This window comes from Ciconia boyciana, chromosome 3 (genome assembly GCF_034638445.1).
Source record: "Ciconia boyciana chromosome 3, ASM3463844v1, whole genome shotgun sequence".
Taxonomy (NCBI): domain Eukaryota; kingdom Metazoa; phylum Chordata; class Aves; order Ciconiiformes; family Ciconiidae; genus Ciconia; species Ciconia boyciana.
In genome coordinates, this window is record NC_132936.1 from 77,966,601 (window position 1) to 77,991,024 (window position 24,424).

Below are 24,424 nucleotides of genomic sequence, written 5' to 3' on the forward strand. Positions count from 1 at the left end.
ATACACCTACTAATGAGAGCATATACCTATTATGTCTGATACAAATTATTTTCTCTAGTTGAAAAGCTAATTTCTCCTCCTGAAAATGTAGTTGCTGATACTGTTCCAAAGTAAATTTTTGCTGTAGCTGTGATACAGATGTCAAATGTAAGCACAGTTAAATCAGTCTTTTCACTAAGGGCCTACTGATATTTGCAAATTTGTTTCTCCACACAGTTACCATTTCAATGTTGAATATGTTTAAAGGTTGGAATGCGGTTAGGTCAATTTGAGAGTGCTTACACCAGTGTAATTATTCTGATTTGAAAAGAGACATAAGCAAGGGCTTTTACCACTACAATGGTAGTGGTAAATCTTTCAGCCCTACTGAACATTGTAATATTTAAAGCTAGATCAGTTTTAATATATTTTAGTCTCTAAATTATTGCAAATTTATGAGTAAAATAGCTTTCAGATTAGCTTAAACTGATGCAAACTGTTGCATAGAAACCTTTATATTAATTTGAGCAATTTCTTTGTCTGATCTATTCCCATTGGTCTATTGTATCAGTGTAAGTGGGAAGATGGATTTTCTTTTTCATTTTTTGACTAGAGATTTCCACACTAATACTTACTTTTTGATAATAAGACAATTTTACTGTTTGTGTTTTGATTTTACTGAAAACTTGAAGATATAGAAGCCATACTGGTTTATTTCTGTTTAAGAAAGGAAATTAAAATGTTTGAGGGTTCTTCTTTAATTATACATTAAGTCTGAGCACTTTTGTTTAAAAAAAAAATATTTAAAAACCACAACAGTCTCAAATCTGAAAATTTTCCCCCACATTTCTCTTTTCAGACCACCTGTAAGTTAATTAAATCAATGTAGATCAACAGTAGTGCATAGAAATCTATAAATTATAACCCTTTAAGATTGACTGTTACCAGCTGATGTGTTAGTGTTTTAAGTTATTCTTCTTGTGTGCCAACAGGCTTCAAATAACACTTAATGAAACGTGCTAGCACTGTTTGTTTTTTTTTTTTTTTAAAAAAAGCACCTATTTTCTTTAACTTAAGCAAGGCCATAGTGAACTTCTAATACAAAGAAAGTTTTATTTTGGGGATTTTGGTACAGAAATCACTTTTGAGTCTATTTTATTCATGCTAAAGTAGGAGAGGAGATGCATTGTGTTTCTAGGTCATCTTTAACTTCACTGTTCCTGGAAACTGGAATTGTGTATATGTTTAAATACAATTTTAAGATGTATAAAAACTGTAGACTCATATGGCAGCTCTGCATAACTGAGTATCTGTGGACTCTATAGTTGCACTAAATTTTGTACTCTGTATTTGATTATGACAGTATTTTCCTCGTATCTCCTGCATGCATCTCAGTCTCATGCAGTCTTGATAGCATAAATGAAGAAATGTGGTCTAAATGGAGCTTTTGTGCTGTGTAACCTGTTTGAGAAATCTACCTCACTGTTTTACAATGGCTTTTTTATTTTGCATGTTCATACTTAATCACACTGGAAAATGGAAAGCTGTTTGCATTTGAATGGTGTGCTTTGGCACTGTGTGATCAGCGCATGTACTAATGATTTCCTTTTATTTTTCTTCTTTCCTACTTTTCCCCTTTTTTCCCATTCTTTCCACGTTTTGTACTGCTATCTCCATACTTTCCTCTGAATTTCTTTGCTTACTGTAGCAGCCCTTGCCTTTTCTCTTGCAGCAACAGCCCAGGCTCCAAGGATTATTACTGGGCCTGCGCCTGTTCTCCCACCAGCTGCCCTGCGTACTCCTACGCCAGCTGGCCCTACCATAATGCCTTTGATCAGACAAATACAAACCGCTGTCATGCCAAACGGAACTCCTCATCCCACTGCTGCAATAGTTCCACCTGGACCCGAAGCTGGTTTAATTTACACACCATATGAATACCCCTACACGCTGGCACCAGCTACATCAATCCTTGAGTATCCTATTGAACCTAGTGGTGTATTAGGTAAGATCTTTGTACGCGAATGACTGGAGAATATATTGCTTATGCTTTTGTGGTATTTGCAAGGTAGAGGTCATGGGGCTCAAAGAAAAAAATTTGAAGCAACAATCTTATCTCAGGTATATCAAAACTACCTAGGAAAACTGCTCAAATGGTGTAACTCTTAAAGATTTTAACATGTTTTGCGTTATTAAATATGTGTGTTTAGTATATTAATAAGATTACTGAAAATAAAACCTTAATGTTTTTATAACTCTAGATGGTGGATACATAGGCAAGGGAAAAAAAAAAACAAATACAAGTTGACATCTATTATATCTCATTTGGGTTCCCATAAATACCAGATTTCTTTGTGCTTTCTTCAACATAAATTAATTTCCAGTAATCTTTGGAAGAGAGACCTTCCTATTTTGCTATACCTTTTTAGCAGCAAAACTGGAGAGAATGTAAAGGTCTTTTTTCAGTTTGTTGGGGTTTTTGCTTATTTTTGCTTTTGCTTATTTAGTACACAACTGATAAATCTCTCCTCAACGTCAGAAAGCTGTAAATCATTTTGCAAATAGAAAATCATTTCAGTGAATGAATATAAAGCAAACTAAGTTCTGACCAAAGGATGATACAATTAGTAACTTTACTGATGACTTCTTTTATATACATTGGATTGAAATGTCCATCATTCCTAATATTTCAGACTGTTGACTTGCTGTGTGAAGGCGAGAATGATAAAGCAGCCGTGACAATTCAGTTAACTGGTCAATATGGAACAAGCAGTTCCAATAGTTTCTTCCTTTCCTACCTTCTACAGAATCTAAATAATCTTTTCTCTTCAGCTTGTTCTGAATTGCATATGACCTTGGTGCTGCATAATGTTGATTTTATAGGACTTTGATCTTAGTTTGTTCAGTGGCAGTTATTGATTTACACAAATTCTAAACATCTCTAATGAACGCTGGACAATAAGGTTCAAAGGCAGTATTTTTGTTGAAAGTATTGCAAAAAATCAGTGTTTCACTTACGTGACAAATACTTGTTGAGTTATCTGTATGTGTGCATGTTCCCAAGTTGTATTTTATACAGTAAAAAAGAAAATGTATTTCAGACTTCTGCTTTTCAGGATTAGTGAATCAATAATAAAAATGTTCGTAGGACAAAAGTATGCAGTAGGGTCTGTCTTTGAGCAGCTTGTGGTTGTTGTCTGTTACCCCATAGCCAAAACTCAGTGAGCATATGATAATGTTATAATTAATTTCCCTCAAACATGTAAATGTTCTCCCCAGCTCCGCCACCCCCAATCTGCGAGTCCACTTGCGATACGTCCTGGGGTAAAGTTACAGTTACAGGCATCGTCACAGTAGCTATCAGTTGCTGGTTAGTGGCAAACCCCTCTCCTGAATTCAGTTAATAGCAAGTAAAGAAATACATCATTCCATAGTAATAATTTAATACGATACAGGGAACTTTGATTTCTCACAGGATTTTCTATAAAGAGAAAGGAGGGGAAAATTACTGCTAAAATGGCATCTGAAACCATTGCATACTTTTGGGCTTAGCGCTGAGAGCACAGATGTATTGTCCAAAACCTATCTCAGCAAATAATATTATTTTAAAAAGGAAAGGGCGGGGATGACAGACAGACAGACCATACCCCCACTTAGGTAGCATAGAATCAATAACTCTTCATACATCTGCTCTATTATCTGAGCAGTTGTATAGAGTTAATTGAATTAGATTAGTTTTTCATTGAGCTTTATTTCTTAATACACTCATTCTCATTAATAGTATGCTGTAGTTTGTCCATTTTTGTGGTGGACATTTGAGATGTCTTAAAATAATTCTGTTAAAAATGGCAGAGAAATGCATCCCTATTAGTATTTTGGGGGATATTTGTGCTGGGATCAAATTTTAGTTGGTGACTAACTTTTAATTCCCTTCCTTTTATCTTCAGGTATGGCTTTCCCAACGAAAGGCTAAGAATTCAAGAACGGTCTTAACTGATCCTTCATCAGATCTGAATTTTAACAAATGCTTAGTTTCAGCAGCCTTGAAAAAAGCTTGGCCTAGCAGTCAGTGACTTACTTGCACTTTTTGCACATAGATTTAAAATAAAATAGTGCTATTAATTTGGATTAGCTCCTATTATTACAGAGTAGCTGTAATTTATGAGTGTATAGTAGTATACTGACTGCTAAGTGTTCTATATAGTGTTTGCTTTACTAATCACCTAATTCATTGCAGTTCATACTTATTGACTTAAAGTTTAAAATCACAATCTGTAGGCTTGAAGAATTGCTTTAAAACTTTTTTTTTTGTGGTAGAACTGGAAGTGATCTTAAGGTTAGCAAATAAATGTCAGTATTAAAAGATGGCATTATTTAAAATAGTCCTGCTGCAAGAAAGGCACTTCAGTGAATATGTGACTAGTAAAGCTTAAATGTGCTTGGGTCTAATAGATTTCATGAAATACTGTAATTTTGGGATTGTAAATGAATGGATTAAACAGGTTAAGGCCAGGATGTTTAAAATAAATGCAATATTAATCTGCACAGATAAACTTCTCTTTAAGATTAAGATTTGAAACTACTGTGCCTTAACTTGTTGCTTTTCTTAAAATGAACTTTTGTAGTTAATGATCATTTAAATCCATTTTGATAAACCTGCTGTTAATGTTTTCTTTGAATGTTTTCTAACTTTGTCTTGGTAATTGCAATTTAACTAGGTGCGGTGGCTACTAAAGTTCGAAGGCACGATATGCGTGTCCATCCTTACCAAAGGATTGTGACCGCAGACCGAGGTTAGTTTAGTTCTGCAGTTCTTGTTTGTAAGAAGTGCTTTGAGTGTACATGAGATTTGCAACACCACAGCTGGTTAACCAAATACCATATTTTGACCCATTCATTATTTTTCTCAAAAATCTGAATAGTTAATATTTTAGAGCTTTGGGAATGCTTGCAGTTTTAAACACATTTTGTAAACTTGGCTTTCCCAGCTCAATTAAATATATAAACTTTGTGATCTATTTAATATAAACGCTATAACGGATTCCCTTTTAAAAACTATTTAAAGCTCCATCTGCATTAGGAAACACTATGAATTCAGTGCTGCAATAATTCATTTGGTCGTGTCCCGTCCATCCATCTCCCCTTCCCCCCCCCCCCCCCCCCAATTTGTTCTTTTAATTGATGTGGAAATATCAGATTGGTGTTGCAAAATAAAATGAATGGATGGTTGCTTAATGAGAAAGAAGTAAAGGAATAAATGCCTCCTGTCTGTGTCTGGAGAAATCTGAAGATTTAGATTCCTTTTTTCCCAATAAACTTTTGAGCCACTGTACTGTATATTATGAGGAGGATGCATGTTCTCAGATACCTGACTGAATTCAGAAAGGTAAGGGCTGTGAAGATAATACTTCAAAAGTTGTTTGAGTTTGAATTACTAAGGGTGGGGGAAGGGAGGGTGTTTTGGTTTTTTGCCAAAATCTGTTTCTTGGTATTTGCCTTTTGCTGCTAAAATGTGTAACCTGAAGGAGAAGCAACTTTTGAAGTCCTGTTGGTGAGATGACATCCAATATTTGGGCATCTCTCTTTAATCCTTGAATGGAAAGTAAATCTTCATTTTTCTCCTGTTCCTCAAGTGTAATGCCTTTGGACCCCTGAATGAAGTATTTAAGCTTATTGAGAAAAGTTATTATTTTCGGTTTATTGACATTGGCTAGGAAGCAGTGTGTGGGCTGAATTCTTATCCCATCCCTGCTGCTGACTCACTGTGGGTTTCGGCAAGTCATTAATCTCTCTGTGTATGTTTTCCCATCTGTAAAATAAGGATAATAATACTTCCCTACCTCACAGGGGTGTTGTGGGGGTTCTTGTTTTGTACAGGGCTTTGAGGATGCAAAGCGTTATGTGCTAAGTATTATTATTCTGCTCTCATCAAAATCAGTGTTGTGCAGGCTTCCATGATATTGTAATATTCAAAAGTCAAATTCAGGTGACAGATCTGACATCTCCTAACATTGACTACACTTCACTTCTCACAACCTCCCATAAATTAACTACAAGAAACAATACACATTTCAGTCAGTACAGTAAAAAGGGCCCTCCTGGATATTTCCTATATTTATATAACACTTTCATCTTTCATATGTAAGGATCTTATGCTTTACAGAAAGTGTAAAGCTGATAACAAGACACTACTTAAGTTTTCTAGAAGATTGCTTCTTCGTTTATATTACCACACACTATTTACAGCCCATTGGCTTGTCCTCATTTCTTCAGAACTCTTCAATGGGCAACAGGGTAGAATCAGAATAAGGTCATAGCCCATGTTTAAAAAAAAAAAAAAAGGAGGGAAAGAAATAAAAAAGTAAATAGAAAAAAGAATAAAACCTGTCTCTGTCGAGAGTAGTGAGTAGTAAGGATTTGGTTATCTTTGAAAGTTTGACCTGATGTTGCAAAAATCAGTTTTTGCTAATGGTCTTTCATAATCTGCAGTGGTAGTTTCAGGTGACAGGTGAGACTACCTTTTTGTTTAATTAGATATTTGCCTGAGACAACTAGTAAATACACTGATAAAGCACGGGGGGCGGGGAGTGGCTGGAATACCAATTTATAGTTTAAGTTCATCATTGTAATGTTTACTCTACATAGATTTTAAATATTTTGGAAGGTCCTAGATGTTTCATCTGGGTCACTTATAAGTAATTGAAGTTAATGGTATAATTTCACCTTCTTTTAAAATACAGCCATTTTCTAATAATTCAGTGTTCATATCTAGCCATATTGGAAGCCCACTGTCTTAAGTAAATGAATAAATACACATGGCTTGTCTCCTGTGGAATAAGGCATGCATACCTCTCTCTTTTAGCATGAAGACCATGCTGATATTTCAGGAGAATGTTATTTTAAAGTCTTATCTAAATAATCCCAGTGTGTATTAAGAAACTGACACAAAGTTAATTTTACAACTGTACGTCATTGTATTTTGAATTTGAAATCCTAGATTATCACTGCACAGATTTAACAGTTTCACAAAAGGTTTTGAAGAGATCTTTGTTCAGCAATAAAACAGTTTCTTTTAATGTGTTAAAATTATGTTGTAGAATTAAAATACTATCAGCATTTACCATATTCACCTATTTGGTTGTTCTGTCACCGATATACTCCTATAGCTATAGCCATGAAAAACAATGTCAGCAAACCGAAATACTTTTTTTTCAATGCAGAAACTTTTTTTTATATAGTTAAATGTCACTAAATCTATTTTTGCATTCATTGGGTCTAAAGTTTTTTTTTAAATTCTAAATTGACTTTCAGATGACTTTGTAGTACTACTGCATTCACTTTTTAAGTAGGTTTTTATTCTTTGCGTAGTGTTTTGTTTTTTTTTTTTTTTTTAGAGATAAGCACTGCATTTAAAGCAAGAATCCCCAAATGTGTAAATGTTTTACTCTTACAACTAAGCATTTAGAATTGGTGAAGGGTTGAAAAATATAGCTCATTTTAACTCAGAATAAAACCCCAGTTTATGAATAATACAAAATTGAATTTGATGCCTATAACAGAGAGACTGACTGATTTAATTGTAATAAACTGTAAATGGTGTTGCACAGTTGACAAACCTGTGTGTACTGTAGAAGGCCAGAGACTTGGCAGAGGATGTATCACAGGTGTACTGGTATTTTTAAAAAGTAGCTTGCTTTCATTATAAACTCCATAAGAAATATTAATGCTGAGAATTTTCTTGAATGTTTTATCCAAACCAACTGTCACATAATTTATATATAAATTTTAATACCATTTAATCAAAATTGTAATCAGTATCAAAATGCTTTAAGAGTCTGTGTTTCTAGTATACCTGTAAAGTGGTGAGATTGTGCCACATAAAATATTTATTTTTATTTTTGCTTATTTTTGAAACAGCCGTTTTAATTTAAACAAATCCCACTTAGCATGATTCTGAAAAAATTCAGGGAGCATGTGGTCTCATTTACGTTACAGTAGTAATTTTTTGTAGTGTTATGAACTGTATCCTAAATGATAGGCCATTTTTGTTATGTGAAAGTAAATCAGCCCACAAGAAAGATTGCTCAGTCAATGCTATCTGTGAATATTACACCTACTGGACTTCATTTTATGTAATGGCACAAATCTGACTTTGCACTGAATACCTTTCTCACTTTCATCTCCTCTGCCTTAGTCAAAATGGCAACAGTACAAAAACTTTATCAACCTCAGAATTTATTAGCTATAATTAAGCTGTTGAATGAGTCTTAAAAAAATATTAAAAAAAAAAAATCATACTACTGTTAAGTGGACCAAGTTTGGTGAAGGAGAATGTGAGAGAATGATTAAAGAAGGAACAGCTCAAGAACATTGGGAATGATAACTTTCCACTTGAGAACTTTTTTATGTTTTACTGTAATTTGTTTGTGTTTTTGGGTTTTATTTTTGTTTTGTTTTGGTTTTTTGTTTTTTGAGGGGTTTTTTTTGCAAAAGAAAATAGTATTTACAGGTGGCTTCTTTTAAAATATAAAAATATAAAGCAGGAATGTATATGAAATGTCAGATTTTATTGTATTTGCAGAGTATTAGCTTTGAAAATGAATAAAGAGAGCTGTTTGTAGTTTTAAAATGCCTTATTAGTATCAATTAGATATTTTCTCTATTTTTTGATGTACTTAGAGCTTTTTAAGTATAGACTTTAAAATGGCAGGACTTTTACAGTGTTTACATGCAAGTGCATTTTATAAGTGTCCTATATGTGTAAAATAGTATTTCGAACGGGAAAATGCTGGCTAAAGTAGCAGGCTGAGCATTTTCCTGGTTCCCACGATGATGCCTACGTTGCTAGACTACAGTTTAGTATTGCTTTGTATCATGAGGCCAAGAAATTCCATGTTGTTTGTAAATAGAATAAATGAAAGGCAATAAAAAATTTATTGAACAAAAACCCTTTGTTTGGCCCATAGTTTGTTGAACCAAATTGTTTCTCTAAGTCCAGAATTCCTTAGATGACTCCATTCTTTTAACAACCAGTTATTAATAATCACATCCATCATTAATAGTTGCTTTAATGCTTGCACTTGGGGAGGTACTAATGCTTAATAGCAGTCAGATACTGATGCTGTGCACTGACTGTTGTTCCAGAAATCTTCTACCCAGTTCCAAAACTGTTCATCGTTTTTTGTTTTCCAATTTCCTTCATCGACTGCTACTAACCATTAGTCGTTAGTCGTATTTTATCTCTATTTCTCCTGTTAACCGGTTTTGTGGGAGCGGGCTTCTCCTTCACGTGTCCAAATCATGATGGAGGGCTGTCATGATTTTATTGCATTCTGTAGATGGTGTCGATCGGTATGTCAGAATTAAACATGCTTGGTTTTGTTATTAGTTGTGATTAGTTTTCATGTTGTCATTAAGCCGTCACTAGCTGGAACTAATCTCTTCTCTATCTTTTCTTTCTTTTTTTTGTTTTGTTTTTTTTTGTTTCTAACCACCCAGCCGCCACCGGCAACTAACCTATGACCTTCTGACCTCTGAACTCTTCACCCAATGATGACCTGACCATGCCTGCCTGCTGATCAGTTAACTGGTAAACGCCTTTGCTTGCCTGTCTTCAGTGCAGCGAGCTGGGGCACTTGTCCGTTCGTCTTACCATCTAACAAAACAGACAAAGAAATTGTTGTCCTCCAACTCCGCTTTTTGTTGTTCTCCTGTTTGGGTGAAAGTGGTTCTAGAACCTGCACTGAATAGTAGTAAAGCAATAAGGTCCAACTCATCCCTCCGCACTGATCATCCTCTAGTGTCCCGCCCCAAGCGAACGGTAAGGAGGCCTCGCACGAGATGGAGACAGATGTCCCTTAACTACCCGATGACAGAGGCAGTTACTGTGAGAGACTTCTAGGAATATTTTTCTTCTCAAAAAAAAAAAAAAAAAAAAAAAAAAAAAAGAAGTCAAAGCTCTCTCTGAATGTACTGTGTGATGATGCATCATGCATGAACCTTTGGTCAGGGATGTCATTGGGGAAGGGATTCCAAAAAGTATTCAAAATTTGATACGCTGTTTAGTCACTACCGGTGCCCTCAAAGGGCAGATGTTGCAGCCTTTTTTCTATTGCCTGCCAAATTGGACGTTTTAAAGGAAAGTGTGCCATGAAATGCAGATTACGATGACTTTTCAGAACTACGTTAATGCAGAGAACAAAACAGCAACACTATTAAAGCAAAATCTGAGTTTAAATTATTTTAACCATATTTTAATCTCCTCGGAAGATTACATGAGAACAAGGTACATGCATTATGTGTCACATTACTGGGCAAACTGTTCAAATATTTTTTTTAAACCTCCCTGTATAGAAAAAAATTCATTAAGGATGTAAAAGCCATGCTTGCCTATTTGCTGTATACATGTAATGAAATTGTAGATAAAGTGTAGTGCATTGAAACAAAATGAACAAAAAAGTAGATACTTTTACTATACAAGGGTGCTGGTGCAGAAAAAAAATATATTTTTGGAAATGTAGCATTTTATACTTTCAAGTGTTATAAAAAAAGAAAAAAAGAACAAAGAAACCCTTTATTTCATTAAATGATTTTTTCTGGTGGTTGTCAAGAAACAAAAGACCAAAAGAGCCTTTTAGTCTTTCTTTTTTATTTTTTAAGTATTGGAATAAGTCTAAAGAAAAGGAAGTGCCTTATTTTCTTCATGGTCATTTAGTCAAATGTCTTGTATAATCAGCTTCTCCCTCAGACAAGTTACTGCATGCCACTCAGTCGCCCAGTATGTGAAAGAAGCTGTGAGGAAAGACAAATGATGAGTTGACCATATTAATTACCTGATTTTTGCCATACTAGTGTGATGTGACTTTGCCAAAATCTCATTACGTAAAATATTTGCTAAGTTTTTGTCAAACCAGCCCATCATTATTTCAACCACTCTACTTTTTAAATCATAGCAAATGCCGTACTTGTGCAATGTAAACCAAAGGGTTCTGTGATACAGACTGTCTCATGCTAAATGAGACTGTTAGCTGACAAATGTTTGTAGAGCTGGAAGTATGTCATTTTTGTTCAGGGATGGAGAGGAGTTTTCTTGATTTTGGTTGGAATAAATATACATCAAATATAGTAGGCTTCAGCGTCACCCAGAAAACTGATGTTCTGTGGATAATTAAATTGAAAGTGCTTAACTAGTTTTCAGTTATAGTCTGAGTGCGTCCCCGGTTTTCACAAGCAGCTCCTGCAGTGGCAAACAGCATGCAAGTTATTTATTTTTCAGCTCTTCTTTGACTACTGTTATATCTGCCCGCTGGCTTTTCTTTGTAAGATAAGCAGGAGAGGGATATCAGCTAGTTGTTTGAAGTCCAGCTATACTTTATTTTTAACCTTTATTTCCACATGAGATTCATATAGCTGGCCAATTGCAAGAGCTGAAGCTGTTGAACGCACAGTATTTAATTCTGAAAACATTAAGTATTACTGCGCGTGGGGCTCAGTACTAAACTTGGCAAATATCAGGTGATAACTTTATTCCCCTCTTGTCAACTTATTCTCCTCCTGCAAATCTTCACAGCTTCCAAATGAAAGGTCAATAGTAAGCTAAGAGGGCTTACATTTTTAAGCACCTGCATGGTGACCTCATCTAACATCTTGTCTCACCTGGAAATAATTATCAGTTTATTTACTATGCAATAGACATTCATCCTTTTGTATTCAGCTAGCTTTTTGTTTATTGTGCCACCGGCTTTGTCTTCCTGTTACACATACAGTTGTGTTGATTTTACTTACAGTATATGCTGTGCCATTTTGATTTTATTTTGGTTGGTTGATTGAATAAACTTGCGACACTCGAACATTTGAAGAGAGATTTGCTAAAACAATACCAGTATTTGATCCAGTTTCATCTCAACTATGATAAAACCTGGATGTTTTAGATGTTTATCAAAGGTCTTTTACTGGGGGGGGGAGGGGAAGTGTATGAAATAGATGTGTGACATGTGAAAGTAACGTTTGCTCTGAACAAACTTCTGAAAACTTAGTTGACAAAATTTTGGATCAACTTAAAAAAAAAAGCATGACTTTTGAAATCTCTGAATGCCTTGGTTCTCAGTATTATCATTCTTTAATGACTTTTTCTTTATTAAAATAAGTAGTTTTAAGACTTCTTTCTGACAGTATTATGTAATTTTTTTAGAGTGGGTAGATGGGAGTGTCGCTTGTATGTAACCGTACAGATGACATGTATTTGTCTATTCTTTATTATCTTAGTAGTTTCATGCTATGTATGTACCATAACCAACCTATTGCCTATGAGAAACATGTAAGATAATGTATTTACAGCCATTGTTACAAGTTTATAATGTATTTTTCTATCTTGTTTTATATGTATGTTATATAACATTCAAAAGAATTTTTTTCCTGATTGAGAAAAAAGGATACAAAATGCAAAACCCACGATTTTGATAACTGAAAAATTGCCAATTGTTTTGCAGTACTTTATTATATTGGGAGTGTTGTCTTTCTTGGGCTTTTAGTTAGCTACTGGATGAATACATTAGACATATTTGGGTTTTAGTTGGGTTTTTACATAGCTTGCATTTTAATTCTTTGGTTCTTTGCTGTTTCTATTAACCCATAGCATTATTTTAATAAATGTTATAATACCAACCTACTAACTCTGGACTATGTCTGTTTATTAACCATTACATGTTTAATTAAAATAAACAAATAAAGACGGAAGAATGTAAAGTCTTGAGTTACTGGACTAACCCTGAAGAACGTGACCACAGATAACACAACGTGACTTGTTTTTATGTTGTTTGTCGGCTGACATTCTGCACACTACTATTAAGTTGGCTTTGGTCATTCTGGCCTTTTACCTTGGGGAATAGGTGCCAGTAGAAATGGGAACAAAGTAGCATTTTTTGCGGCATTCTTCTTGTAGAGTCTTGCCACTTGCCTTTCAGCATCTGCATTACTAATTCCACACTTTCTTTTTCTTTCTCTAAAATAATTACTGTCGGCTCACAGCAAAAGAGCAAAGATGCCAGTGTATTGGTAAACCGTGACGGTGTACAGAAACCAGTTTGATTCTTTGTTGAACCATTCAGAGGTTGCAGTTAAACTCACCGTAATGTGTGATTTGTTGGTTTTGGCACCTGATTCACTGTTGCATCATGTGACGTTTCTAAGCACAAAATACTTCTAGGTAGAATTACCGTACATCGAAATACAAAATCTGGGGGGTTTCCTTGCCAAAAGTGCCTTATTTTCTTCATGCCATGCTATTTTTAAGTAACTTTTTTTTTGGTACTTCTGCTATAGTCTATCAGTATTGCCTAGCTCAGGGGAGTACAACTTCTGTAAGCCAAAGGTCAAACTGGATCATTTCCTAATGACTGCAGAAAGTACAAAAAGACACCTTTCACTAATTTACCGAGCAACTGCCATTTCAAATTCCAGGGCTGCCTTTATGTGATCTTTATCCCTGTGGATGACTGTAGCGACATGAATGCAGGGAATTGAAATGGTGAAAATGCTGTTTTGAATGTACATCTATGCAAATATTTTTCCAGGAACATTTCTGTTTCTTAAAGCTTCTGCTGTCTGAGGCTCCTTTACGTACCCTGGGTCGTCCTCCTAGATTTGTAATCTTAAGTGGACAGTAATTACAGCTAATGTCGAGGGAGATCCTCGATGTAGATCACTCTTTGGATATCAACAGCTTTTGTGAAGCCCAGTTTCTTCCTGTAGATAGTAAAAATTCAGATGAGGAGTCTTTGCATCTGTTCAAATGCCTTCTTTAATTTATGATGTTTGAACTACGTATCTTGAAATCCATGCAATATAAAACTTCAGTTTTAAAAAGTTCTCACAGTATTGGTAGTAATTAAAATAGAATGCATAATTATTTTATGGACGACTATTTAATAGTCTAGCTCTGATTAAGATGTTTGTTAGGTTTTTTTATGGCATGTAGCACTGTTTTACAAAAATGTATAGGTACAGCTGAAATATCAATGCATTTAGTCGTTTCACTTGTACAGAAATATTTTTAATTTAACAGATCATGAATATGTTGCTTTCCTAAAAGTCAGCCACAGGCAGATGATAAAAAAATTAGTCACAACAGGTAACATCAGGACCTTTTGATTGGATAATGGCACAAGTGTCATTTCAGAGCCAATAATTTATATTCCTAAAGAATTTTATCATAGGCACACATCTAAACTTGGTGAAGTACTCTCTCCAGTTCAGGTGAAACTATTCAGATGGGACAAAAGATTAGTATTTTATATTGAAGAATACTTCTATTCCCAGAATGACTGCTTTTCTGTAATACTTTTATTATTTTGCATTTTTATTAGATACGAACTACTGTCATACTTTGTCCACAGTGCATTTTCATCTCATTCTTCATTATACGCAGTAGTGAAAGTTGCTGTAAGTTTTGAAGTACTTTAAAGCTGAAGGACAGCAAAAAAAGGAAAACTCTAAAATCAAAATTTTATACTAATTATTGTCCACCAAATGCATTTCTCAGGTTACCTAAGTGCCTGTCTAAAAATTTAACTATTTTATACTTCACCTGCTTATAGGAAAGAAACAGGTTATTTTTAGAACTGAATTTGAGGATGGCTTCAATATTGCTACATCACTGAAGCTAGGTTGTTCTTTTTGTTTATTATTATTCTGGGGTTAAATTGTCCTAACATTTGAAAGATCATACATTCAAGTCAATTAGAGAGTTGCTGTTCCATCTAATATAGGGATTTATCTTAGGGTAAATATATATATATATATATTTTTAGTAGCTCAGAACATAAAGTAAAAACATCATGGAGCCTATCAAAGTAAAACCTGAGCAATGCTATTCACTTCTTAAAAGTGAACTGTTGTATCGAAGTACAACAAATTTGGTTTCTCCAAGAGTTGGGTTTTTTTGTGTTATCAATCCAGAATATATTTCATAAAGACTCTTCAGGGACATCTCTCAAATGTTTTTACTGAACATACGTTCAGTGTATACTGATGATATTTTATTTGAACATATCTTTTAAAGGTATGTACAAAATCTGCATGTAACGAATGGTTTATTCCCAGACTGTACTCTTTGAGGGGGACCACGAAAAGGTTTTTTGCCCTGAAAATGCAGGGAAATATTGAAGTGTGTTGCCATCCATTAAGAAATTACTTTAACTTGGGGGGAAACATACTTATGAGTATACAAAACTTAATTCTTTGTGTCTGGGTAAAAATAGCAGTCATCATAAATAGGGTATTGTACAGAATGGAATCTGAGTAACACATTCCTAGGGTTGAAAGTACATAATTGTTATTGGAATTTCTATTTTGTTTTTAATAGATATATTTTTCTAAAACACTATTAATGGAATACTGTTCAAATAACACATGAACAATAACATTAACACATGGTAATCAATGTTGAATCAAACTGGTTAACAAAAGTACAGTGCTCTTCCTTCTATGTGCCTGCGCACTAATTGCAGGTGGTGTGGTTCTCCATAGGAGGTGGGTGTTGGGCACAGCAGGTTGCAGTGCTAATTTCTTGGTACCAGCAGTTCGGATGTCCGTCTTTGACAACACACTAACTGGGAGGAATCTGACTCCCAAGGCAGAGATTAACTGAGATCTGAAATTCTTAGAAGAATTAACTGAAAAAACAGCAACAACAAAACAACTTATATACATATATGCTTTGACTTGTATTATGGCAGTTTGTGTGAAACATTTAAGGTTTTGTTTGTGCAAAATAATGTATTCTGAAGGGAAAAACAAACATGGACATTGCCAAAACACATGTAAATAAAACACCATTTGTGACTGTACATTATGTGCAATAAAGTAACTGGAAAAAGTGCATGTACTTTATCCTCAAAAGCAAACTGACAGCTCTCAAAGCTGTAGCTATAGTTTTATTTTCTGAAAAGTCAAATTTTATTCTGTATCTAAACAGCAGAATAAAGAATGTACATTTTTCACACTTCAATTTTCATTAATGCTTTTAGCAGTGGTATAAAAGATGTCAATTGTTGAAGAGGCTTACATTTTTGTGGTCATCTGATTACCAGGTTATTTTTTGCTTAACAGTTTCTTATTGCATATGTTGCTGTTGTTGTCTGTAACTGTAAATGAAGCAAGTATGCATTACATACCGTAAACATGCAATACATGTTTTGAATATAGATTTGTGGATGCACTGATTCTATAAATTTTATAGATGACCAAGTGAATTTGATGTTATTGTACTTCTGTAAGCATCACTGTTAGAATTGTTTAGAGCAAAGAAGGAGGAGGAGTACTACTTTGTAGTAAAGCTAACATACTGGTTTGGGTTGGGGGTTCTGGTTACTATAGAAAATGAAGATAATAAATCTGCCACCCTACCTAGTATGAATCTAGTGAGAAACACATGTTGGAGAAGAAATTGATTATGGTGTTTTAACATTTTCATTAATATTTATGTGATGATACCTGGTTATAGTTTAAGACGATTTCTTTACCAAGGTATTCTTTGCTAAGAAGTCCTCCTACTTTACACTGTTTAAATAAAAAATTGTTTGCCTCAGAAGTAATTGTACAATAGGTAAGGTTAAATGTGGCGTCTTTAGGAGTCTGGTAGAACAGGGGAGGGGAGGCTAAGTACCAATGTTTAGGTACACTTCCTCTCCTGCACTCTTCCAGGAAGGAAGAAAAGTTTGGCATAATTAGCATTCAAAGATACGTTCCATGATTAGTATCAACAAAGTGGTGGCTCAGTCATATCTGAGCTAGCTTTAATCTCAGTAGTTCATAGAATGTAGAGATGCTATTCAGCGTGTGCCACTCAAGGAGGTAAAGCAGCCCTCGACATCTTTGCTGTTACTCTGGATGCCAACGCAAGCATGCCTGTGCACTGCAGTCCTGGCTTGAAGTGTGGGCACAGCCTCACTTTCTGTGCTGTCTTCGGCTGCACTGTGCAAACCCCGTCCTTCATCCATCCAGACCCCTAGAAGATCACCTTGTGATGATCTTCCTTGTCTCTTGCACCTTCAGTAATAGCTATTTATGATCATGTTCATGCTAGGAATTGCATTTATTGGTCAACAATTAAAGTTAGATGTGGAATTTAATGAGTGGAAAATTTCTATCAACAAACTTTACTACTGTTCTACCAACGCTTTCTGCATAAGTGTTTTGGTATGTTTATGGAGGATAGCCTAACTTTACTAGATGTCTCCTGAATGTTTTTACTACAGTTACTGTAGTTCCCTTGAGGAAACACAATCTTAACCATTATCTATGTCAAAATAATGAGAGGCATTCATACCAAAGAGTGCAAAATGCAGTGTCTGAAATGAATGTCTTTCACTTTGACATTCAGGTCTACCAGCAAAAGTAGAGAGAGATACTGTCCAATTGTTTTCTCAGTATCCATATCAGGTTCTCAAACAGTTAAAAATAGACAACTGACAGACAGTTCCTGTTGAGTTGAACTCTTTCTAAAAATTACCAACTACAAATAACCAGTAACTCCCCAAATGATACATTTTAAAGTTTTTTTTACAAAATAGCATAGCATATATTTGCCTTTTTAAATTTCTGTCACTGCATTTTCAAAGTGTTTTCATCTCCAGCAACAAACAAGATTGACTACTTTGAATAGTAAACTGGATAAACTCAGAGGTGAGGTTCAAGGAAAAAACACCAAATAATGGCACACCTCTCAACACTGCAGCTTTTCAGCAGCTCAACAGTAAATGAAGGTGCTTTCTCTAAATTTTATATATTTGTAAACCCCTGATGCAGACCAGAGGTTAAGCAGAGAAATGACTTTTGTTAGTGGGACCTTTTCAGAATGAATTCTGTTGATTTTCAGTTCACCGGGGGTGGCCTTTCTGAAACAGGTGGTACTTCCACTGCCTGAAGCTAGGAAGATCCCAGGTCCTCTTGCCATAGGTCAGTCATTCAGCAAGCAATTGTCAGTGTTACTTCTGGTTTGCTTTCATAATCGCTTAAATTATGAAAATGAAACCTCATCTTTTGTATCCAGATCTTTTTGTATCATGAAAGATGTATCAGTCTCTACCTTGTAGGGCAGAGTTTTAAAGGGGTAGTTTTTAAACTGAAGTTATTACAGTAAAAAGGCAAGTTGTGTGAGCAAGAGTATTATGGGAAACATTACTATACAATAAAGATACTAGGATCGCTATTTTGGAGTCTCACTCTGTTATGAGCATTAGAAATGCACAACATAATGATAGTGTAATATTTACTTGTTAGTTGTGTACACCTTTCCAACTGTGATTTCTGGATTCTGTTGTTTGATAATTTATAACAGTGGACAAGGTGGTTTTCCTGGGACTAAGAACGTACCTTGTACAGTTCAGAGGTAGTGAAATTACAAGATACTGCAAATCAGTCCTATGTATGTGCCTTTTCATGGAGCACAGCCTTTTTCAAAGGAAGGTTTTAAGGTCTTGACCTCAGATGTTAGGTAATGCATGGTAAAATTGTGATGCAGGGAGCATAGTTTATTTGTTAGCCTACCTGTTAATCTCCAAAAGTTTAAACATCTGTTACCAGTTCTAAGATGTTACTGCATGTTAATTGCCATGCCAAAATCCATGTCTTATATTTAACATGGGTGCAATCTGGAGACCTTCACATGCATACTACTCTAGTAAATCTCTGGATCATTAATGGTAAATCCAGTACTGCAGAGGGGGCCACAGGGCCATTACTTGCATGCTCTTGTGTGACTTTTCCCCTATAACCTTAGTGATGAGACGATTTTGATTCTGTCCCTGAAAGGCAACGAATGAAGCAGATCTTCAGCTTTGTTTCTGAGAGAAAATAGGAAATGTATACCTGTCTGGACTGAAAGAAGATAAAGAACAACAATAATGTCAGAGCTTTGAATCCTGTCCTGAACAGATTAATGAAATTACTTTGGACACTGTTTGAGCCAAGAGGAGGAGACAAACCTAAACGAGAGCAGCATTGTCAAGAACCCCGTGCTATGTTGACAAGACGTTCATCAGAGACTAGGCTGGAATTTTAAGTGAATAAAATAGAAATTATCTCAGTCCTTGAAGAGCTGGTTTGCCATATCTCCCTGTTAAGCAAACTTGTTAATTTCTCTATTGGAAATCTTTCCCTTCTTCAGCCTAATTTGAATTTCATGTTCTTTTCTTCTAAGGTTCTGCCCTGCCCCCTTCTGTGCTGTCATACATTTCATAGACAAATTCTCCCTTCATTAGGATGGCCAGGTGGCACAGTTTGTTCTTGATATAGAAAGACTACAAGAAAGATTGCAGGTCTAAATCAGGATATGCAAGTGAGAGATTATTTAGAAAGCCTGTTTTAAATATACGTGACTCGGTCCAAGGAGATGGAAGAGGAATGCCTCAATGACTATGGCACAAATCTAACTGGGTTTGAGATGCTTCTTTCATTGCTGATGGTTTGTGCAATTTTGGGCAAGACCCTTGCAGCCAAGTCCACAAAAACACAGTCACCAGAAGTGGGAATTAGGGCTTATTCAGGTGTCCTTTTATGTTATTCCATAAAAAAACCCACCATCAGCTTGTCTTCTTTTGTCCGCTTCTAGCGACAACATCAACAAAAAAGAAAATCCCTGGTACCCAGAGACAGCATACCTGCTCAAGTGCAGAGGGGAAAGTACGGGTCAGTAAATGCCCATCTTTCAACCACACCCATAGTAACTAGCTTAGCAGCTCAGCTGCTTGGGTATGTCTGTCTCCCATTTTCACATGCACAGCATGTATGGTCGTCACTTAGCCTTTTGCATTCCCCAGCGACCCATAAAGAAGGTCAGTACTGTTTCACTCAAGTACCTTTGTTGCTCTTGTTCTGAATCTTTGTACCTCAGTTCCCCGTCAGTGAAATGAGGTTAATAGGAGTACCCCAGTAGAGTGTCAGCTGTGGATGACTGCATTCAAGAATGTGGAGTGCTCAAACAGTACAATGCTGAGTGCTCTCTAGTATCATAACAGCGTCCAAGTGTCTTACAATCTTGAATGTACTTAAAAATAAAACATGTAAGCAAAACAAAATACCTTTGACTTCTTACTTAGTCAAACCCACGGTATAAAAAGACTGCACAACCTTGTAGGCCAGCTGAGTGCTAGTCTCAGACCAGACTACCTCAGTAGGTACCAGCAGTGCCAGAGATGGCTGTCTCTTGCTTTGGCTTGATTTGTGTTCATAACTTTCTCCGTCCTGCAGGCTCGCTGTGGATGGACTGAGCTGCATTCCCGTTTCTCAGTCAGCAAGTCCAAGGAGAGGCAAAGGGGCAGAGATGCAGCTGCAGGGAACAGCGCTGCTTTGTTTCTTCACCAGTGGAAGGTAGAAGCGGGGAGTGCCAATTGCACTTGAGACCCAGCAGAATAGGCAAAATGGGACTGTATTGCAAACCTGCTTGGTGGAAGTCAGAATTTCCTGGTACAACACGGGAGACAGGCATGATGGTAGTACTAGAGTATCTAACACATTGCTTTTTACTTGTCAGATTGTTAGTATCATCAGACCGCAAAATACGGAGGTTGCTTAAATTTTCTGGTGCTTTTTGGGAAAAAGCCTATCTGCTCCAAGAACTCTTTGGTGTTCACAGAGCCCACTGAAGAGTCCAGCACACAGATAGCCTCTCTGATCTTTGTGTGCTGATGTTGAACAGCTTTGAGCTTTTGACTATAGCAATCCTGATACTGTTACAGTACCGTGATGGTTAAACACATGATGCCCTTTACAAATCTAGATCTATTATAATACACAGTAAATTCAAGGGGCTGGAAAAAGATGCAGTGAGGCAGCATTCTGCATTACTGTTAAAAAAAGGTGCGTGAGTGTTATTGGATGTAGAGGATACTTGTGACTTACACCATCTCCATTTGAGAGTTGAACTTAAAAATTGGGTGGCTTTTTTAAAATCCACATCTGGGTGCTAGATGTAGCCTTTAGTATTGCTCTTCCTTGACTGTGTGTGGGAACAAAAGTGAGCATAAAACCACCAGATCTCCTCTCCAATCATATGAGGTTCCAATTGTTCAAGTCTCAGGCTACCATATGATTTTTGAAACTGAAATGCCTTAAAATAGTTAATGTTGATGCAAGAACAACAATGTTTGCAGCCTCAGGCCTTGTAGCTGTGAATGGTTACATTTGGGATGCCAGTTTTGCAGCGAGCTTTCTACTTGCTTCTGAAGGGAAGAGATAAATGTTGTTTGTGAGAGACAGAGCTTTGGGTTTCTCAAGCAAGTGCCAGCATTAGCAGGTAGGTATAAAACAGAATCACCTCATCAGCCATACCACTAGTCCCAGCAAAGCCCAGTATTAGCTGATTTATCCTTGGTCACATTCAACCACAAGTCAGGTGGCAACCAAACACTTCTGGCCAGTGCCAGTAGGTGGAAGGTGGAGAAGTGGGGATTTAGCTCCTCAGTCAAGACTCTTCTAAGATTTTATCTTATCTTGGTGAAGTAAACAACTGCATTTTATTAGTTGTCATGTATGTCACAGTGATAATAATGAATTATATCAATGAAGTAGGACTTTCACCTGCTCTGGATTTGTCTTGTGAATTCCCTGTGTGAGGGAAGTCACAAGACAATTTCCTTCCTTGAAATAAATGATTTCCACTCTGGCAAGCACCTACTTTAAAACAAAAATAAAACCAATTAATGAAATAGTCAAACTTCTGACTCTTTTTAGGAGGGAGGGAAGTAGTAAATAATGTTGCCTTAGAGCAATTTCTCCCTTGTCATCCCTTTTCCCCTTGCAGTTTGCTGTCACTAATCACTGTGAGCCAGACTGTGCACGTCAAAGAATCCTTCAGACGGAGTCAGTGGGGCTGCTCATGTGAGTAATTTGCAATGCACGCAGAGGGGGCCATCAGGCCCGGTGCTATTAGACTCATTTCAGCTATAAATTCTCTGGGCAGGGACTTATCTTTCTTGTCAGTAAAACACTGGGTGCAATTCTGGTGCTGTGCTTTTTTTTTTTTTTTTTGCCTTTCTACAACTTCTCATTTTCTCTCACCATTTTCTTCACACACACAGGGAGCACTACAAGAATGAGAGTAGCAGCAGCTCTGACGAGCAATGCTAACGTGCCTTGTTCCTCTGAGGGACTACTTTGGACAATTTAGCAATGTCACTCTGGCTCTAAACATTCCTTTTGAGTCAAGAGCTGCATCGCTGATAGCAGGTTGGGAAAGGGAGAGCCCGGTTGCAAAGGCAGGAAAAAAAGTTACATCGGTAGCTGGCGGCGGCAGGAGAGTCTGGTTGTGCCCATGAGTCAGCCGTACCACTCGCTCCGCTTGCTTATTCCAGCCACATACAGGCATGTGCAGGCAGGGAAAATTCCTAGCTTTGATTACGTGAGAGGAAAGGACCTGCTTATGCTGCCACAGTAAACTCTGTTTGCTCAGAATAAAATCTCACAAAGCATAATTGCTAAAATCCTGGGACAAAATGCTTCTGCTTAATCCCTGACATGTCTTGCTCTTTTCACTGGGAGAAAAGTAGTCATTTATGGGTTTTTTTTCCCAAATTTAATTACCAGCTTTGATGTGTCTATAATGGGAATAATGGCAGAGAATACAAGGTCTTCTGTCTGTGCTGCTACCTAGACACTTGCATATAAATAGCACTTTTGTTTCACAGGTTGGAATAATGGCTGAAGAGATGTACCAACGGTGCAGTAACTCTTTCCCTTTGTACCGGATCTAATAGGCCTGCAGTAAAGAAAAATACCACTTATGCTTTGCTTTTAGGCTGAAACTCACCCTGTGCAGATGTCTAACCCAGGGCAGAGGCCCCACTTAAATCGTACTAAGCCCTCAGACAGGCCTTCCAGGTTCCCCTCCGATGAGTACAGGGATCCAGAGGGGTTTGCATTCTGTTCATGGGTAAAGGCACGTAAATAATACCTTTATGACTCAGGTATGTCTTGAAATATGCAACCTGATGGCAGACAATTCTGCTTTATTGTGCAGATACTTGTTCTGAACCACATGGCTGGTAAGTCATGAAATATTAATGGCCATGCAAATCTTCTCTTCTGTATCACAAGCTTTTCTGTGTTCCTGACCCCTGACTTCCTTTAATCATCTCCTGGGTGTGTGGTCTGTTACTATTCTGAGACATCTTGTGAACAGGGGCAAAGTAATTACTTGATCCCTGCCTGCTGCAAGAATCTTTTTGGAAAGAAAATGGATAACTTGAGAGACGCTTCCTCCTTGCATTAAAATCAGACTCACCTGCTTGCTTCACAAGATTTCTCTTTTGGTGGCCTGAATGCAGACCTGCAGTGTTTGGTGTTATTTTCATGACTGTAAAAACAGCATTCTTGGATCTCCTAAGTCATCACCTGCTCCTCCACAGATTAAATACAATTTCTGGTTAGATGTTTTCTCCCCTCCTCTCCCTCTCCTACTGATTTTTCTTAAGGCATGCTTATAAATAAGCTACAACTCCAACCACCAGACATTTTATTGTGATTTGTTACAGGAAGGCCCAAAGATCTTTCAACCAGCAGCTGTAGTGCTTGTTAGTTATAGGGTTATCTTAGCCATCTCCTTAACAATTAGAGGCTGAATTAATGCCTGAAACAGGAGTTTTTTTAAGAACTGGGGCATGTATTTTTTCCAGAAATCTCCTTTCCTTTCTCTACCTATTCTCTAATATCCCAAATACTAAAAATAATTATGTTACCATTGCAGGGAAATATGGAAATGCTTCCTAGCTCTAACATCCCAAATACTAAAAATAATTATGTTACCATAGTGGGGAAATATGGTAAAGCTTCCTAGCTCCCTGCCAAACACAGGAGAGGTCAGTGGTTTGGTGCCATGCAGGTCTGACAACCAAAGGAGAAGCAGCTGCACAAGCAATACGGCTGTAGAGAGAGAACTAATCATGGAAGAGCGTTTGCCGTACAGCAGCTATTTTAGTAAGCCAGCATGATGAAAGTATAGACATGAGTAGGTATTTTTACAAGTGAGCTTGTAGTGACTGCCAAGAGCATAGTATAACACAAGGACAATAATGAGCACACAGTTTAATACAAGGTTATTAAATGATGACCTACAAGTGGTTTCTGATTTCTGGAGCAATTTTGCCCAAGTGCAGGAGTCAGCAATGCAGCACCAAAACCAGTGCTTTTAAAATGGTGGTTTCATATAGATAAGGAGGTGGGGGAGACTAGCTAAGGTCAAAACATTCATTATCCGAATAGAGAAAAAGGAACTGGGATACCTCAGGTGTTTGTAATATCCCACTTTGTAATACCTGGGATGAAACAGAAGAACCCTTCTGGGGCTCTGCCGTTCAGTCCTCAGTCCATGCCATTTCTGAGGATCAGGTGCCAGCCTGGGAGGAATCAACACCCTGAGTTTTAAAGGTGCAAAGATATCTACCTCACCCTT

At 36.7% G+C, this 24,424-nt stretch overlaps 1 protein-coding gene across 11 annotated transcripts in view; it reads left to right on the forward strand.

Moving 5' to 3' along the window:
- QKI (QKI, KH domain containing RNA binding) overlaps positions 1-9,929 on the forward strand; it is a 160,182-nt gene extending 150,253 nt beyond the window's left edge. For 3 of the 11 annotated variants that reach the window (XM_072856222.1, XM_072856225.1, XM_072856231.1), the window contains 3 exons: positions 1,688-1,984; positions 4,698-4,772; positions 9,478-9,929. In XM_072856222.1, coding sequence (XP_072712323.1) covers positions 1,688-1,984; positions 4,698-4,772; positions 9,478-9,494 — 389 coding nt within the window. In that variant the 3' untranslated portion in view covers positions 9,495-9,929. The other 8 variants (XM_072856224.1, XM_072856227.1, XM_072856223.1 and 5 more) reach the window with 7 other exon arrangements.
- Positions 9,930-24,424: the final 14,495 nt, after the last annotated feature.